This window comes from Budorcas taxicolor, chromosome 11 (assembly GCF_023091745.1).
Source record: "Budorcas taxicolor isolate Tak-1 chromosome 11, Takin1.1, whole genome shotgun sequence".
NCBI classification, from domain to species: domain Eukaryota; kingdom Metazoa; phylum Chordata; class Mammalia; order Artiodactyla; family Bovidae; genus Budorcas; species Budorcas taxicolor.
This window is the reverse complement of record NC_068920.1, coordinates 161,896,210-161,915,341: the sequence shown is the minus strand read 5'-3', so window position 1 is coordinate 161,915,341 and position 19,132 is coordinate 161,896,210. Positions and strand designations below refer to the sequence as shown.

General features: G+C 51.2%; 1 protein-coding gene across 3 annotated transcripts in view; it reads left to right on the top strand.

Annotated features, from left to right (window-relative positions):
• The window catches only part of AK8 (adenylate kinase 8), a 155,320-nt gene extending 143,054 nt beyond the window's left edge, over positions 1–12,266 (top strand). For all 3 annotated transcript variants that reach the window (XM_052649437.1, XM_052649435.1, XM_052649436.1), the window contains 2 exons: positions 10,783–10,863; positions 11,957–12,266. In XM_052649437.1, coding sequence (XP_052505397.1) covers positions 10,783–10,863; positions 11,957–12,194 — 319 coding nt within the window. In that variant the 3' untranslated portion in view covers positions 12,195–12,266. The remainder of the gene's footprint in view (positions 1–10,782; positions 10,864–11,956) is intronic.
• The last annotated feature ends 6,866 nt before the right edge of the window (positions 12,267–19,132 follow it).

Sequence of the window (19,132 nt, the reverse complement as noted above, 5' to 3'; positions counted from 1 at the left end):
CTTGATATGTTTAACCTTTAAAATAACCTTGTAAGTTCTTCTTTTTTTTTTTCCGTTTTCCTAATTGGAGACTCGAAGGGCCGTGCATCATATGATTCCATTTGTAGTGTGTGTCCAGATGGAACACATACACAGAGACAAAACCAGACAAGCAGTCGCCAGGATCTGGGAGCTGGAGAGCGGGGAGGGCCTGTTCACGGGTACAGCGTTTCCTTTGGGCATGATGAAAGTCCCCCAAACTTATATTGTGTCAATGGTTGCACTCTTTGTAAATATAATACACTAAAAATAATATACTTTTGAGGGGGTGAATTATGTCTTAGTTCCTGTGTGCATGCTAAGTCACTTCAGTCGTGTCCAACTCTTCGTGATCCTATGGACGGTGGCCCACCAGGCTCTTCTCTATGGGGATTCTCCAGGCAAGAATACTGGAGTGGGTTGCCATGACCTCCTCTAGGAGATCTTCCCAACCCAGGGATCAAAGCCACGTCTCCTATGTCTCCTGCGTTGGCAGGCGGGTTCTTGGGAAGCCCCAAATTATATCTCAGTAATCATGTTTTTTAAAAAAAGAACATGGGGCTCAAGTCTTGCAAGGTATTTACAGCTGGAAGAGGTCAGCTGATCTCACTCCTTACAGCTGAGACGCAAATTCTTTCTCGAAGAGGGGTCTGCTGGAGCATCCAGGTGTCAGCCACACCACGGGGCCCTGAATGTTCACCAGCCCCGATGTTCTTCTGGGACTGAACTGGGGTCCACACCGGCATACTTAGTTGTTGATCAGCTGTTGATCAGCTGATCAGTGGTTGATCAGTATTCCCGCCGTCAGAGGGGACCTCGAGGCAGCCAGGCAGTGGCTGCAGGCACTCTGACACCTGAGCACTCTCACCTACTCTGAGCACAGGCAGAAGGAGGAGTGTGGCTCCCGGCCAGCGGCCAGGGATGACGGGTCTCCAGGAACACGCAGGAGCCTCTCACAGAGGAGGAGCCCAGCTGGGCGGTGAGCCAGGCCCCTCAGACACAGACCGGGAGCTGAAGGACGACCAAGGGAAAGGCAGTGAAGAGTGTGGGTGCCCAGTGGCCCCTGAGGGCCAGCTGAGTGCCCCATAGCGATGGCTGACTTGCTGAGCATGAGTGGGCATGAGCGATGTTGGGGAGAGGGCAGTGTTGGAGGGAGTTTGGACACTGGGCCTGTGTGGATCTGAGCTAAGCCAGAATTTTCAGAGTCCTCCGGTGTCCGCACACATGCAGGCTGAGAGCCATTGGTGTAGATGGGCGCCCTGACTGGGCATAGGCTGGCTAGTCTTGGAGTGAGGCTCTGGCTTGCTTTCTACAGGTCTACTGTCATTTTCAGCCTGAAACTCATGTGCCTTTCTCTTTGGGAAAAGTTTGCAAAACTTTCTGGCTTCCAACGACATGCGGTTCATGACCGTCCAGGAAGTATCTGGGTGGCCACGTGCAGAGGAATTATTCTCTTTCTTCCCAGTGGTGATGGAGGCAGGCATTTTTAGAGGACTCTCGAATGGAGACCGATTATGCAGGACTCTGATCCTGGGGTCACTCTCCTTGCACCAGACTGCTGCATTTTTGTATGGCGTGTGCTGTATCGCCAGGCGTGCTCACTAATTTCCCAGTTAATGACAGTCGTGGAGACTGTTCTCCCTGCCCCTTGAGAGATTTTAGACATGGGCAGGGTAGATCTGCCGCTATCAGTTATGCACAGTTTTAAACAAGAAATGGCCAGCGGGAGCCTTTTTTTTTTTTTTTTAAGGAGCAGGGAGGGGACACTACAGCTGCTACCAAAGGGCAGGAGGCATGGTGCATGGGGGCTTAAAACGGGGTTGAGATGTCTGGCCTTTTGTTTTCAAATTGTTCTCTTGTCAGAGTGAAACTTATGCATAGTGAAAACATTAAACTCTGGCCAGGGCCCTCTCCGGTCTCCAGGGCGGCCTTGCATCCAGACTCCGTGCAGCGGCACATTCTCCTCTGCACTGTAGTTGAGGACGGCTGTGATGGCAATCTGCAGCCTGCGTCCGCGGCCGGGAGGACCAGAGACCGATCTCATTGAGTTGATGGCGCCCGTTGCCGTGAGATCGAATCCGCCCTTCCACGGCATCACAGCTGGCTCCCTCCCATGCTAATCCGCTCATCCACTGCAGGTTTATTCAGTCCTCACCTCTTTCCTGCACGAAGGGCATAACAGACCTGGCAACCCAGAGCCTTGTCTTCAGACAGCTCACCCCCAGGGTACTCAGAGGTGGGGATCCTTCTGCAGCTGGCCCAGTTCTTATTGTTCTAAATCCAGTTTTTAAACACTATTTTTATTTATTTATTTGGCTGCATCAGACCTTCGTTGCAGCACGTGGTATCTTTCACTGTGGCACGTGGGCTTCGATGCCCCACAGCACGTGGGATCTTAGTTCCCTGACCTGGGTTGGAACCCACAACCCCTGCTTTGCAGGGCAGATTCTTAACCACTGGAGCCCCAGGGAAGTCCCCTTGTCTTGTCTTTTGGTTTCTGATGGTCTGTGCATAGTTCGTTTGCCCTCTCTAACCACTCTCTGCCACGTCGTCTTTCTTCATGCTGTTCTTGGCTACGTCCAGCTTTCACTCCCACGAGCGTCCTCCGAGAGCGTACATCTCCCACGCTGCCATCCCCGAATGCAGCCGCCTCTCGACGTGACGCCGCCTCTCCCTGACCCTGGACCGAGGGAGGCCTTGTCCTGGTGGCTCCATAATGAGGGTTACGTCTGCTTTCTGTCATCCGATGGCTCCGCAGCTCACCGTCATATGAGAACTGTTTCGCCATGGCTTTGACCTTGCCTGCCCTCTCTGATGTGTCAGGGCACAAACATTAAAGGTGAACAGACCATTCTAGTGTCTAGGGTCACTTTGCCTTTTTTCTTGGTGGCTCTTTTTTCTCTCTGTTCCCTGTTTCAGTGGCAATCATTGCAAAGTTCCCTTTGAGATAAGACCCCTTGATTATTCCAAAGCCATAGAGCCGCTGTTGCCTGCGCTCCAGCCGCACAGAAGGGCTCTGAGTGGCAGAGCTGAGTCCTGGTTTAAAGTGCAGACAGTGCTGCTGCCTTCCAGACGGCTCAGCGCACCCTCTGGGCTTTGAAGAAACTGGAGAAGGAGGAGGCGTTCAAGCCTGTTTCAAGAAATGGTTTTCCTGGACAGATCTTCCCAATTTGAATATCAAATTTGGAAACAGAGGTTACTAAGGGATCTATTTGTGCCTCCTCATGTATGTTGTTAGTTGTGTATATAATTCACATGTTTATGTATTCTCAATGCAAATCCAATCCCTTATCAGGTATAGGTTTCACAAATATTGTCTCCTGGTCTCTGATATTTCTTTCATTTTCTTAATGTTTTTTTGAAGAGCACAAGCTTTCAATTGTTAGGCTTTTAATAAAATCTAATTTATCAACTTAAAAATCTATGGGTCATGATTTTGGTGTCGTATGTAGGAAATGTTTAACCCAAGGTCACAGGTTTTCTTCTAGAAGTTTAATAGTTTTAGGTTTATATTTCCATCCATGATTTATTTTGAAATAATTTTTGTAGATGGCGTGAGGTGTGGGGCAAGATTATTATCATTATTTGCATATGAATGTCTCATTATTCTAGCACCCTTGGGTGAAGAAACACATCTTTCTCCTTTGCATTGTGTCGCTGCCTTTGTTGAAAAGGTCATATTTGTATAAGTCAATTTCCAGACGCTTTGCTCTGTCTTTTTAATCCATCTGTCTAGCCTGTCACTAACATTCATACTGTCTATACTACTGCAGCTTTATAGTAAGCCTTGAAATCAATTTGTTCTTCTTCTTCAACATTTTAAAAGTGATTCTAATTCTTCTTCAGAAACACGTTCCGTATAAAATTGACTTGTGTGGAATCTTCAAAACACCTTCCTGGAATTTCGATTAGGATTGCACCGAATCTGTAGATCTGTCAGGATCAACATTTTACCTGCATTGAGTCTCTGAGTCCATGAATATGATATAGCTCCCGATACGTATTTAAGTCTTTGGCATCTTTCATCAGTGTTTTGTAATTTTCACCATACAGATCTTATACGTATTTTGTTAGCTTTACATCTAAGTTTTTCACTTTTATATTATTGCAAATGGTACTTTAAATTTTTGATTTCCAACCGTTTATTGCTAGTATCTTGAAAAATTGGTTTACTTTTTGTCTATTGATTTTGTATCCTGTGTATTCACTAAACCCACTTATTAATTGTTGTAGCCTTTTTGAAGATTCTTTAGGGCTCTAATTAGATGATCCTGTCATCTGCAAATAACGGTTTTATTTCTTCCTTTTCAATGTATATGCTTGCTATTTCCTTTTCTTGTCTTATTACACTCTCTAGGACTTCCAGTAAGATGTTGAATAGAATTCATGAAAATGGACATTCTGCCTTGTTCCCAGTCTTAAGGGAAAAGCACCCAGTCTTTCACCATAACATATAATGTTAGCTGTAATTTTTGGTAAATACCCTTTATTAGATTGAAGAGGAAATTACCTTTTATTTATAATTTGCTTGGAATATTTACCAGGAAGTGACATAAAATTCTGTAAACTGCTTTCCTACATCTATTGAGATGGTTATATAGTTTTCTTCTTTAGTCTCATAATACGGTTATGTGTTAGTTGCTCGGTCATGTCCAACTCTTTGCAACTCCATGAATTGTAGCCCACCAGCTCCTCTCTCCATGGAATTCTCCAGGCAAGAATACCAGAGTGGGTTGCCATTTTATACTCCAGGGGATCTTTGCAACGTAGGTATCCAAACCAGGTTTACAAGCATTGCTGGCAGATTCTTTACCATCTCAGCCCCCAGGGAAGCTTATACTGACTGATTTTTGAATACTGAACCAGATTTTCATCACTAGGCTAATCCTCATTTAGTCGTAATGTAGTATTCTTTTTTATGTGTTGCTAGATTCAATTTGCTAATATTTTTATTGAGTATTTTTTGCCTCTGTATTTGTGAGGGATATTGGTCTACAGTTTTCTTATAGTGTCTTTGTCTGGCTTTTGGTATCAGGGAAATGCTGCCTGATAAAACAAGTTGTATTCTCTTTTCTGAGTTTTTATAGCATTGGCATTTTAGATAGTGTTCAGTTCAGTTCAGTCGCTCAGTTGTGTCCGACTCTTTGCGACCCCGTGAATTGCAGCCTCCCTGTCCATCACCATCTCCATACAGTGGAAGTGAGAAATAGATTTAAGGGTCTAGATCTGATAGATAGAGTGCCTGATGAACTATGGACTGAGGTTCGTGACATTGTACAGGAGACAGGGATGAAAATTAGATAGTGTAGAGTTAATACTATCACATGGTTCATTTTTTAAAATTTATTTCTTTGCTGCGTTGGCTCTTGTTTGTGGCCTGAAGGCTCTTTCTCTAGGTGTGCCGTGTAGGCTTCAGAGCACGTGGGCTCAGTAGTCGTGGCACACAGCAGGCGGAACCTTAGTTCCCTGATCAGGGATTGAACCCACATCCCTGCATCGGAAGGCAGAGTCCCAACCATCGGACCCCCAGAGAAGTCCTGGTTCATATTTTTCGGTCCATTCATTCGTTTGTATACATATGTATATTCAGAACCTCATTAAATGTTAAGTTTTTCCCCCCTCCCCCTACCTTCATCATAATAACTATACACTGCACCATCGTGCTTATTTTTAAAAATATTTCTTGATTTGTATTTATTTGGCTGCACCAGGTCTTAGTTTCGGCATGCAGGATCTTCGATCTTCCTTTGTGGAGCAGGGACTGAGCCTGGGCCCCCGCATTGGGAGCACAGAGTCTTAGCCACTGGCCCCCCAGGAAAGTCCTATAGCACTTATTTTTTATTGTGGTAAAATACACATAACATGAAATTTGCCATTCTAACCATTCAGCATACATTTGAATGGTGTTAAGTACATTCTTGTGCAACGCATCACCACCATCCATCTCCAGAACTTTTCCACCTTCCCAAATGGAAACTGTCTCCACTGACCAACAACCTGGGATTTCTCCTTCTTCCCAGCCACGGGCGCCCACCATTCTGCCCTCTGTCTTTATGAATTTGACTAGTCTACATACTTCATTTAAGTGGCATCATACAACATTTATCCTTTTGTGTCTGACTTCTGTCACTTAGTGGAATGTCTTCAAGGTCCATCCACACTGTAGCAGGGGTCAGGATTCCATTTCTTTCCCAGGCTGTCTAATAGTCTGTTGTGGGTGTATGTCTCACTTTGTTTATCCACTCATCTACTGACGGACATTTGGGTTATTTTTGCCTTTTGGCTCTTGTGAATAATGCTGCAATGAACTTAGGTGTGCAAATATCTGTTCAACCTCTGCTTTCCCTTGTTTTGGGTGTATGTCAGAAGTGGAAAGGCTCATCACACATTGCACCTTGCTACATTCCTACTGGCAAGGCACAAGGCTTCCACTTCCTCTGCATCCTCATCAAACAACCCTTGTTATTTGCTGGTTTTTTGATAATGGCCCTCCTGATGGGTATGAAGTGGAATATCACTGTAGTCATAACAAGAGTGGCTCAAGAGAGCCAGCAGTCATCGGGCATCTGTGTCCTGGGTGAGAGCCGATGAGTCCTCCCCTCTTTGGGGCTCAGTTTCCCCGTCGTGTACACTGAGCAGACTGGATCAAAGCTATGGTTCAATTGACTACATACTACAGTCACTTGGGGAGCTTTTAAGAATCTCCATTCCCAGACCTTACCTCAAGCCAGTTATAGCAGAATCTCGAGGGCTGGGGCCCAGGTCTCAGTAATCTCAGAATTCCCCTGATAGTTCCAAGGTTTGGCCAAGTGAGACCTGAGGATACAGACAAGCTTCCCACACCTGCCCAAGCATAAGAATCACCTGTGCTGCTGATTTACAAATATAGGTCTCCCAGTCCCTCCCCTGGAGGTTTTGGCTTGGTACCCTCTGGGAGGGGTACCCTGTATTTATTCTTTTAATAATTTTTATTAAATCACTGGGAAAGACCCTGATACTGGGGAAGATTGAGGTCAGGAGGATAAGGGGGCAACATAGGATAGGATGGTTGGATGGCAACTATCCAGCTCAATGGACATGAGTTTGAGTAAACTCTGGGAGATAGTGAAGGACAGGGAAGCCTGGCGTGCTGCAGTCCATGGGGTCGCAAAGAGTCGGACAAGACTGAGCAACTACACAACAACCACAGTAGCTGGTTGATAATCTGGGTCAGTTTCAGGGTCAGAATCTGTATTTTAGACAAGCCCTCCCGATGATCCTTAACATCAGACAAATCTGGGAAACACAGGATCAGAGCAGCCCTCTCCAGCTGTAGTGTACGTACAGATCCCTGTGGGTCTCGTCAACACTAGTCTCCAGTTCAGTGGGTGGGCCATGGGGCTTGAGTCCCAGCTGCTGCTGCTGCTGCTGCTGGTCTGGGGATCCCACTTGGAGCAGCGAGGGATTGGAGGCGCATGCCTTCCGTCTCCCTCCTGAGGCAGCCCTGAAATTCTGCACACCCCGAGGCAGGTGGCGTTCCCGCCCCTGGTGAGCCCAGGCACGTAGACCAGGAGTGTCTCTGCCCAGTGCACCCTGCTCTGACTCTTCTCTGCTTTCACATTCTGTCTTTCCTGGCTGTTACTGTAAATGAGCAGCATAACACCCCAAACCCGCAAGTGGGGGCCCGCACAGCGCCGTGCACCTCCACAGAGCTGCATGGGCTCCCAGCTCCTCTCCCCACCACCTGGCTCTGACATCGGGGTGCATGAGCCTGGCTAATCAGAAGCTTCCAGCCTCTGGAAGCCCAGCTCCTCCGCAGAGAGGCTTTTCCCAACAATGTGTTTCAAGTACCAATTTGGTGTCTGCGCGCTTCTGATCTTGCCAGCCTTTCACAAGCCTTTCTCTTGAATGACGACAAGTGGTCTTCGTATGCTGGGTTAAAAATCTTTCAGTTGGGGCTGTTTGTTTATGAAGCAACATCTATTATCACAGATTTCCAAACTAGCTTCCTTTCTACTGTCGTCGGCGTCCAGAGCTACACCGTCAGCCCCCAGCCGCAGTGACAGCTGCGTTTCGGTGTTGCTGTTGGGCCTCGCAAGTTCTGGGGGTGCAGGGGGGCAGCATGTTTGGAGCGTAAAGGATGAAAGCACATCAAAAACACCTGTGCGCCCTGTGTTCCAACACTCCTGATCTTACGTGTTTTATTTGGTGGCTGTTATCCTGGGAATGGAGATCTTTGTCGACAACATGTGCGGGGAAGATTTCCATGGCTGCTGCCACACTGCCCCCCTCCCGTTCCCCCCTCCCCAGGATGAGCTTGCTTGATGTGGTGGTGGCTGCAGCTTTCACCAGATACCAGAAAGGGGCTCCTTGGCAACTGGGCAGATGTGGGCCTCAGCAAACAGCATGGGCAAAACAAGGGAAAGAGAAGAAAGGGGGTGGGAGATGCCAGTCTTGAACAGAGAGTATTTGCCTCACATTTGGTTTACTTCTTTTTTTGGGGGGGTGGTTCTTCCCTGGTGGCTTAGACAGTCAAGTGTCTGCCTGCAGTGCAGGAGACCCGGGTTCAGTCCCTGAGTTGGGAAGATCCCCTGGAGAAGGAAATGGCAACCCACTCCAGTATTCTTGCCTGGAGAATCCCATGGATAGAGAAGCCTGATGGGCTACAGTCCCTGGGGCTGAAACAAGAGTTGGACACTACTGAGCGACCAAACAGCAACAGGACAATGTGCCGCTCATTCATTCATCCTTTCCTGCACATGTTTCCTGTGAATGCTCCCCAGGCCTCAGGACCCTGGTTCAGGGGCTGATCGCTGATCTGGCCCTAGAGGTGACACCTGGGCTCAAGAGGCTGGTCTGGGGCCCCTGGGGACTGGGGCCCTATTCCACCCACCAAAGCTTGGCCTCTTGGCAGCCCCATCAGTACATCTGGTGAATTCCTGGGGGCGGGGGAGGGCCTTCTTTTGTTCACTAGCTTGGGGGAAGGCAGAGGATCCATCCTGAAGACTCCCACCCAAGAGTGAAGGCGGGAAAGCTCTGAGTACACAGCGGGGACTCCATAAATGCACGTACAAATTACAGCAATGAATAAACAGTAAAGTGAGCGACAGAATATTCCAGAACTTATTAAAAAACCTGAGATGGTTTAACCCTAGAAGGCAGGGCCTGGATTAGACCTGTGGGCAGGAGCCAGAGCACTTGGTCTGTTGGCCTCCCCCCAGCCCCCCGCCCCCGGCAGGCATGCCTCCCTCCTGTCCCATTTGTCTTGCGACTGACCCTGGGGCCAGGTAGCTCTTCACGGTGGGGCCTGTCCTACGGGCGGTGAGATGCTGAGCTGAAGCCCTGGCCTCCACCTGCTGGGTGCCAGTTGCACCCCCTTCCCAGCCGTGACAACCAGAAACGTCCCTATACATTGTCCAACATCTCAGGGCAAACTCAGCCCTGACCGAGAACATCTGTCCTCAGGTTTCGTATAAAGAAAGGCTTCCAGATGATAAACACCATGTGATACTGCTTATATGTGGAATCTAAAAATGTGGAACAGATGAACTTATTTACAAAACGGAAACAGAATCACAGATGTAGGAAGCAATCTTATGGTTACCAGGGGGAGATGAGGGGAGGGATGCCTTGGAGGTTGGGGTGGACACATGTGAAGTGTTAGTTGCTCAGTTGTGTCTGACTCTTTGCCCCCCCATGGACTGGAGCCCGCCAGGCTCCTCTGTTCGTGGAGTTCTCCAGGCAAGAGTACTGGAATGGGTTGCCATTTCCTTCTCCAGGGGATCTTCTCGACCCAGGGATCAAGCCTATGTCTCTTGCGTCTCCTGCACTGGCTGGTGGGTTCTTTACCAGTGAGCCCCCGGGGAGGCCCATCTTCAATTAGCAGACTCTTTGAGAGCCACGGACTGTAGTCCATGGGATTCTCCAGACCAGAATACTGAAGTGGGTAGCCTTTCCCTTCTCCAGGGGATCTTCCCAACCCAGGGATCGAAGCCGGTTTCCTGCATTGCAGGCGAATTCTTTACCAACTGAGCCACAAGGGAAGCCCAAGCATGTAGGAGTGGGTAGTCTATCCCTTCTCCAGTGGATCTTCCTGACCCAGGGATCAAACCCGGGTCTCCTGCATTGGCAGGCAGATTCTTTACCAACTGAGCTATCAGGGAAGCCCAGCAACTATTAGCTCAGATGGTAAAGAATCCGCCTACAATGCAGGAGACCCGGGTTGATCCCTGGCTTGGAGAGATCCCCTGGAGAAGGAAATGGCAACCTACTCCAGCATTCTTGCCTGGAGAATCCCATGGACAGGAGCCTGGAGGGCTACACTCCATGGGGTCACAAAGAGTTGGACATGACTGAGCAACTCACACACTTTTGCAGGTGAGGAAACTGAGTCTCAGAGAGGTTGTGTTTGTGGCCTGAGGTCACACAGCAGGTCCATGTGGAGGTGAGATTCTAACCCGCATCTGTGTAATTCCAGGGAACTCACTGGTCTCCCCCAAGGATGGGGCATTCACTCTCCACAGCTCACCCCCATGGAGTGTCTCCCCCACCACTGCCCCGGGAGCAATGGCGGCTGGGAGCTGTCCCTGAATCAGGAGGTGGAGAGCTTCCGCAGCGGGGAGACCCCACCTGCATCTTTCCCTGGTGACCGGCCAGAGCCTGGTGCCCCAAGCCCCAACTCAAGGCCACTGAGGCTCTGCCCACTCTGGGGTGCTGAAGCCCACCCTGGCCTCGAGTCCAGCCTGCGGTTCCCTCCAGCAGACATGGTGCCTCTCCTCCCCACAGGGTGTTTTTCCTGAATGTGCCATTCGATTCTGTCATCGAGCGGCTGAGCCTGAGAAGAACCGACCCCGTCACAGGAGAAAGGTCTGTGCCAGCCCTGCAGTGGGCGGCGGCCCTCTGAGGGCTCCAGAGGCCACGCCCCACAGGGGACCCCCCTCTCTCCATCTAGCTGACGGGTGCCAGGGCGGGGCTGCTCCAGGGACCCTGCTGGGGACAACTGACAGAAGATTCTAGCAAGGGGGTTCACTCAGCCAGCTCCTCCACTCTGTCTGCTGACCCTCTTTTCCTGGAAGAGTAGCAAGAAAATGAATGTCCAGGCTGTACAACAGCTGTTAAACTGCTCACCTGCTCTGACCTGGGCTTGGCTCTGACCCCAGCATGTCACCGCGGTGCATCCCTGACGTGGCTGCTGAACAGATGCATCCCCTTGGGAACAGCGTCGCCTCTGAGCCCTCCCGTGGCTATAGGGGCTAAATCCTGCAAGCTAAGGCCTTGTATCTAACCAAGTGCAATTGCTGTGTTGGTGGTGAAACACAGTCTACAGTCCCCGCGATTAAAGGTTGAAGCCCCCATCTTCCCAGCAACCAGGGCCCTGTTTCTTGGTAACTAGACCGCGTTTCGCAGGACAGAGGAGGAGGGGCGGGAAGGAAGCACCAGGATTTTCCCATCACCATGCACTGGGGGACGTCCTCTCACTGACCCGTGTCAAGTGAAACGGCCTTCGTGCTGCCGGGGTCTCTCCCCCAGGGACCAGGGCACTTCCTCGTGTCTCCACTCATGCCTGGTGTTATTATGTCCCATCCCCTATTTGACCGTGAGCTCCATGAACACAGAGGCGATGTCTCACCTGCCATTGGGTTGCCAGTAGCAGGGGTGTGCTAGGCGTACATGGCAGGTACCTAGGATTGTTTGGAAGGAAGAAAGGAAAGGAGAAAGGAAGGAATGAACAAAAGGAATCTGGCCTTTAGTATTTTACCATATTCTGTCCTATTACTGATCTGCAGCCTTCTCTCCTGGGAAGGGGCCATGCTGCGGCTCTCAGCCTAGCCAGTGGCTGGTGCAGAGTAAATGTCTGCTGCTGGTGGTCATGGGGTCCAGCCTGTCTCCTGGGAAGGGGTCCCTTCTCACCTGTCCTCTGAGCTGGACCAGGGCTCACCAGCTTCCCCGCCTCTCGCAGGTACCACCTCATGTACAAGCCACCTCCGACCATGGAAGTCCAGGCCCGTCTCCTGCAGAATCCCAAGGATTCGGAAGAGCAGATCAAGCTCAAAATGGATCTGTTCTACAGGAATTCCGCTGAGCTGGAGCAGTTCTACAGGGACGCCATCACCCTCAACGGGGACCAGGACCCGTACACAGTCTTCGAATACATTGAGAGTGGGATCATTAATCTCCTACCCAAGAAAGTCCCCTGACAGGTTCTGAGCTGGGAGCATCCCTCAGGAAGACGGAGTTAGCCCCTCACCCCCAACCCTCTGGAAGATCAGCCAAGCCAATAAAGTGCTGGGTGCAGTCTCGTGGGTCCTGGAGGTGGCGGCTGGAAGCTGGCCTTGTTTTGGGGTCTGGGAACGCAGGCCGGGCGCAGCCCAGGGAGGCAGTCAGGTTGACAGTGGCGGCCCGGGTCAGACCTGGGATGCGGTGTGGCTCCAGCAGCCATGCCCTGTGCACCCTGGGGTTGTCGCTGGATCCTCGTTTCTTGCATCTGAAATGGGTAACAATAATCCCTGCCTCAAAGGGCTGCCTTGGGATGAAATGCGATGATACAGGGAAAGCTCTCACCCACGCTACGCTCTCTGTGAATACAGTTTCACCAAAGCCACTGTCTCCAGAGCAGCCTGCCCAGTAGAACTCTCTGGAATGACCGATGTGCAGCCAACACAGCAGCTGTGAGCTCCAGGGGACTGTCGAGCACAGGGAACGTGGCCATTGCCACCGAGGAGCTGTCTTTTACGATTGTCCTTGAGCTTCTCTAAATTAAGTATGAACGGCCGCATGTGGCGAGGGGCTGCAGGGTCAGTGCAGTTCCAGACACACGCGGCTGCTTCTAAGACTCTGGAAGCCCTTGGAAGGCCTGCCTTCAGCTCCCACTGAGATAGCCCCTCTGGGTCCCACAGGGCCCACAGCACACAGGAGGGACCCTGGGGGGACAGGACAGTGACATCTCAGGGTGGCAGAGCTCCTGATCCTCTTCCACGAGCTTCCCCCGCCCCTGATGATTATTATTATTTTATCTTGCTAGAAAGGTACTTGGATGATTCCCACTGCAGATGGAGAGGGTGAGTGACTTGCCCGAGGTCTCTCGGATCCATGGCTACACCTGAACCCAGTGCTAAGGACTCGAGCTTCTGGGCTCTGCATGGTCAGGGACTCCGGGTCTAATGGCTAAAGCCCCTTCCAGCCTAGGGCAGCCCAGCAAAGATCTGACCCTAGCAATGGCCGTTGTGACCGTAGGCAGCCGGCAGCTGGGGCCCATGGAACCAGACTTCTGGGCCTGCCCTCCGACCTCTGCCTGGGTCACGGCAAGGTGAACCCCTCAGGCCTTGGCCAGACCTCCCAGCACTAGGCCCCCTCTCTAGAGGTGGCATCCCGCCACAGTGCTTCCCCTGTGCCTAGTGGCCCCGCCCTGAACTCTCTCTCCATCCTGCCCAGGCACTGGGTGCCACCTCCTGACACTCCATCAGGCCTTCCCCTCCCCCTGCCCCTCCCCTTCCCCACCCCACAGGGAACAGGGCATCTCTCCCTGAAGCCCCCTGACCCTGGGATCCTGCCCGTGGAGCCTCCTCAGGCCCTGGAGTCCCCAGGAAAGGTCTTGGGTCCAGACCATAGGGCCAGGCTGCTGTACTGAAACTCTGCCCACGTGTACCCAGCACCCCCGACTGCAGGAGACAGAAGACCGGGAAGGTGGCCAGCACCAGCCTAGCCAGGGGCAGCTCCCCTTACTCTGCCTGCCTTGCTGCGTGTCATCCCAGGCACCAGAGACTGCAGCCTGTTTACTCTCCAATGGAACCCCGTCCCGATGCAGATCCGATGCAGCTCAGTTCAGTTCAGTCGCTCAGTCGTGTCCGACTCTTTGCAACCCCATGAATCGCAGCACGCCAGGCCTCCCTGTCCATCACCAACTCCCGGAGTTCACTCAGACTCACGTCCATCAAGTCAGTGATGCCATCCAGCCATCTCATCCTCGGTCGTCCCCTTCTGCTCCTGCCCCCAATCCCTCCCAGCATCAAAGTCTTTTCCAATGAGTCAACTCTTCGCATGAGGTGGCCAAAGTACTGGAGTTTCAGCTTTAGCATCATTCTTTCCAAAGAAATCCTAGGGCTGATCTCCTTCAGAATGGACTGGTTGGATCTCCTTGCAGTCCAAGGGACTCTCAAGAGTCTTCTCCAACACCACAGTTCAAAAGCATCAATTCTTCGGCGCTCAGCCTTCTTCATAGTCCAACTCTCACATCCATACATGACCACTGGAAAAACCATAGCCTTGACTAGACGGACCTTTGTTGGCAAAGTAATGTCTCTGCTTTTGAATATGCCATCTAGGTTGGTCACAACTTTTCTTCCAAGGAGTAAGCGTCTTTTAATTTCATGGCTGCAGTCACCATCTGCAGTGATTTTGGAGCCCAGAAAAATGAAGTCTGACACTGTTTCCACTGTTTCCCCATCTATTTCCCATGAAGTGATGGAACCGGATGCCATGATCTTTGTTTTCTGAATGTTGAGCTTTAAGCCAACTTTTTCACTCTCCTCTTTCACTTTCATCAAGAGGTTTTTTAGCTCCTCTTCACTTTCTGCCATAAGGGTGGTGTCATCTGCATATCTGAGCTTATTGATATTTCTCCCGGCAATCTTGACTCCAGCTTGTGCTTCCTCCAGCCCAGCTCCAATCCTTAGCTCAGGACATCACGAACACTTGTTCCGCTCACACAGCACTACGTGCTCTGTGCACAGCGTCCTCTCTCTCCGCCTGCCCCGCCCCCCATGGAGCAGCTGTCCCTGCTCTGTGGGGCAGGTGATGTCCCCGCCAAGAGCCTGGACTGTGGACCCCAGCAGCCTGGGTCCCCATGCTGCTGTGTGGCCTGGGGCGAGCTACTTCACCTCTCTGGACCCTTGTAAAATGAGAAGGGTCGCTGCCTCCTAGGCAATACTAGGCACATACTGTGGGATGGAATGATGAATACAGACACCAAGGCTGAAACTAGGGCGTGGCACATAGCATACGCGCCGCAAATGCGGCTCTTCTCACTGGGGTTCTCACAGCTCTCCTTGAGGTCAGGGCTGTTTTTCTTTTTTTATCCCTAGATGAGGAAACTGGGGCTCAGAGGAGTCCAATAACTTGTGGGCGGCTGCATGTGCTAAGTGGCAGCCGGGGTCGGGACCTGGGTCACTCGCTGCTCCCAGGACTCCAGGAGATGACCAGCAGGCCGGTGCTTTGCCCTCAGTCGCCGTCGGGGTTGCTGAAGGCATCCGGGCTCGCGGGGCCCCTGCCTTCTTCCCCCAACCCAGGTGAACGAACGTCGCCCGGCGCTCCTCCTCCCGCCTCCCAAAGGCCCCCGGCGTCCCGGATGCCCCGATGCAGGGCCTCGGTTGGGTTCCGGCGCCACGGCAGAGCCGGAAGGCGCGGGCTTCATTGAGATGCGCCAGGGGCGCGCGATCCCGGGCGCGCCCCTCGGGTGTGCGCTGCTGGGGTTGGCCCGACACGCTCCCACTCCTGTAGCTCGCTCCCTCCGAAGCGACGAGCAAATGACATTCGTCCTCCGCGCCCCTCCCCCCAGCCAGCTGGCGAACATTAGCATCCGGTCCCAGCCGCAGTGATGCCGATCCGGGGGCTTTCCGGCCCAGGAGAGGCCCAGTCCTGTGGCTGGAGGGCAAATGTCGTGTTAATTCCCAGATGAGGGGCTGTGCTTGAAGTTAACCTCTGAGGTCTGATTAAAGGTCAACTTGCAAGAGAACAGTCGTGCCTTTGTCGTCATTAAAGCAGTCCCCTCGTTCACCTCCAGCCTCTTATCCTGTTGGCACTACAAGCCTCTCTCTTACACCCGACCCTCTGGCCGCGGTCTGTGTTTGTCCAGCCCCTCCCTTCCCTGCTTGCCTCGGCACTGGGCAATCCAGACGCTCCAGAGGCTCGTTTGGGGTGTCTGCTCGTCCCCACCCCGCAGGTGTGTCTCCTGTGGGACCCGGACCTGGTTGCCGCTGCTGAGCCCAGGCGTACCTGCGCTTCCTCTGAGCCGGCCAATCAGCTTCTCTCTCCCAGTCATTCCACTGGTTCTTGTTGAGTGCCTACTGTGTGCCTGGCACTGGGCGTAGAGCAGATGGGAAAAAAGACAAAAATCCCTGTCCTAATGAGTCTTCTGTGCACGCATGCTAAGTCGCTTCTTCAGTCATGTCTCTGTGTGACCCCATGGACTGGAATCTGCCAGGCTCTTCTATCCATGGGATTTCCCAGGCAAGAGTACTAGAGTCGGTTGCCAGGCTCATCTCCAGGGGATCCTCCTGGCCCAAGGATCAAACCTGCGTCTTTTATGTCTCCTGCATTTGCAGGCGGGTTTTTTTTTTTTTTTTTTTTTACCGCTAGTGGCAACTGGGAAGCCCCGTTGAGGCTTTGTGTGTGCGTGTGCTTGCTAAGTTGATTCTGTCGTGTCCTACACTTTGCGACCCTATGGACTGTAGCCCACCAGGTTCTTCTGTCCATGGGATTCTCCAGATGACAATACTGGAGTGGGTTGAGGCTTACATTTTACCAAAAAAATGACAGAAACAAGAGAGAAAAAGACACCACCTAATTTCTGATAGTTCCTAGGATCCATCTCTGCCCCTAGGTCCCCTGAAACAGCCCTGCACCCTCCCAGACAGCTCTTTTTTCCATAGGGGATCAGATAAGGTTCCTGGGCACAGTGCATAGAGTGCGTGTCCAGGGCCAGGCAGCAGGTGGCAGGGAATTTAAATGTAGTCAGGGCTCACAGGAGACCCCCTAGGGGAGGTGACGGTGGCTTGGGAGCTGACTTCTGAGGCACGTGAGGGTTTGAAGGCACAGGAAAAAGTGACTCTGAGTTGATCATGTAAATGCTGCCATTAAAAAATTGAAATGATTATTTTTATTATTAAAATGTTACTTATAAAGAAAAGCCAAACAGTACATCAGAAACTCATCCCTTAGGAAGGGAAACTCCCATCCTCTCCACAATAAAATCCTTAGGTGTCATTCGCTGGAGATAACTATTTCAAAGTCTGAAGCAGATGGATGGATGGATGGACAGATGAATGAATGAATGGACAGGTGGACAGATAAGTGGTATAAATACACCAATGGGACGGTATTGTATATATTGCCCTATAACCTGCTTTTTAAAAAACTGTGGTAAGAACACTTAACAGATCTACTCTCCTAAATTTTTCAGCGTACAGTACAGTGTTGACTCTAGGCTCATTGTTGTGGGTGACTCTCTGGAATCTTTATTCCACTTGGGTAACTAAAGCTCTGTACCTGGGGAACAGCAGCACCCCACTCCCCTCCCCCAGCCCCGGGCAGTCCCCGGCCTGCTCCCTGCTTCTGTGAGCCTATCTCAGATCCTGCATGGAAGTGAAATCACGCAGTGCTTGTCCTCTGTGGCGGGTTGATTTCACCGAGCACAATGCCCTGAGTTCACCCACGTCATCACATAAGCCAGGCACCTTTCTTCAGCAAAACGCTTTCCTGATTTTTTTTCCCCCACCAGCCATTCAAGGCCATCAAATAAGTTACTGAGCCACCAATGTGGCCATTCCTTCCCCAGGGCAAGAGGGCTGAGCTTGATTCTCAGCGGTCACTTTTGCTCAACCGTAGACTGGTTTTTAGTGATGCCCATGTGAAGTCCAGTGTTTCCTGTCAAGCTCTTGTTGCCTTTGCAAATCTTTCTTACCCAGACAGGATGATACTATCGTGTAATTTACGTGTAAATGGCCAACAGAGCACTAACTGAGTCATACTTCAGAAACAGTGGGACCCTCCACTGATCTCCAGGTGGAGAGGAAGACCAAGCAGGGGCCAGCTCACAGGCCCGGTGCACTGACCTTGCCGCCTCGGATCCATGGGGAGGCTGACCCACAGGTGTGCCCGAGTTGGGGTCTCCTTTGCAGAGATAACTTTATATGCTCTCTGCAAAGCCACCAGAGCTTGGAGGTCCTGGTGTGTGATGGAGAAGATGCAACAATGTAAACTTTCCAGCTACATCAACTTTATTGAGATCTAATTCCCATATCATAGAAGTTGTTCATTTAAAGCAAGAATTCATTCATTTAAAGTGTATTAAATGCAGATGAGGGTCCCAGTGAGAGCTGCCTGCACAGCACCACCCGCCACCCCCCCACCCCCACCACCCCGGCCAGTTTTTAATGAAACTGTCATCACAAAGTGTTGGCACCAGGACGGAGACACTGGAACTCCCCTCCCTGCAGTACTGGGGGGGCGGGAGCATTGGTTTAACCATTCAGAAGACCGTGAAGCAGATGTCTACCCATGCTACATGTGGGTGCCTGCCCCTCGACCTGGCATTCCTCTCCTAGTAGTGCCAAGAGAAATGTGTGAGTCTGTATACAAACTTGTTAACAGCAGCTGTGTCCATATTAACCCTAAACTGGAAACAATACTGGCCATCAGTTGTGGCGTATCACACAGGTAGACGATCTGTACAACAGAACAAACCCCTGGTAAAGGCCCCAGGGCAAGCGACTCTCACAAGCAGACCCGGAAGACTCGATGTCATGATCTGATGTGGATGGAGTTCATGAACAGATACAAACGAATCCCTGCTAACAGAAATCAGAAATAACTAAGACCTCTGAGCGGACCATTGCCGGAGGAGGGGGTTGGTGCCAGGAACCTTCTGGACACCGTCAAGTTTTCATCAGTCTGGTAGAAGTTATGCCCAAATCGTAAGCCATACACTTCGTTATATATGTTATATGTTAATTAAAAAGCTGAATGCATTTAGGATAGGCCTAAATGGCAGCACACACGAACATGTGACTGTGAAGTGTGAACGAGGCATAATTGGACATTTTACAGAAGAAAACATGACCAGCCGACTGGAAATATTTACAAAACCCTACCTTTTAGGTAGCCGGGGACGTGCACACTGTACTGGGATAGTGCCACACGCTCCCAGACTGGCAATAACTTAACAGCCTGGCAGCTCCTAGTGTTGAAAGAATGTGGCGCAACGGGAACGCAGGCAGACTGCCAGTGGGGCCGGGGAAGCTACCAGCTTTGGAAGTGATCGGTCACTTGGTAGAGTGAAGCTGCGGTGTGTGCGCGCGCGTGTGGAGGAGCGCCATGAGAGGTTGCAGGTGAGTTCACAAGTGCGTAATCATCCCCTGAG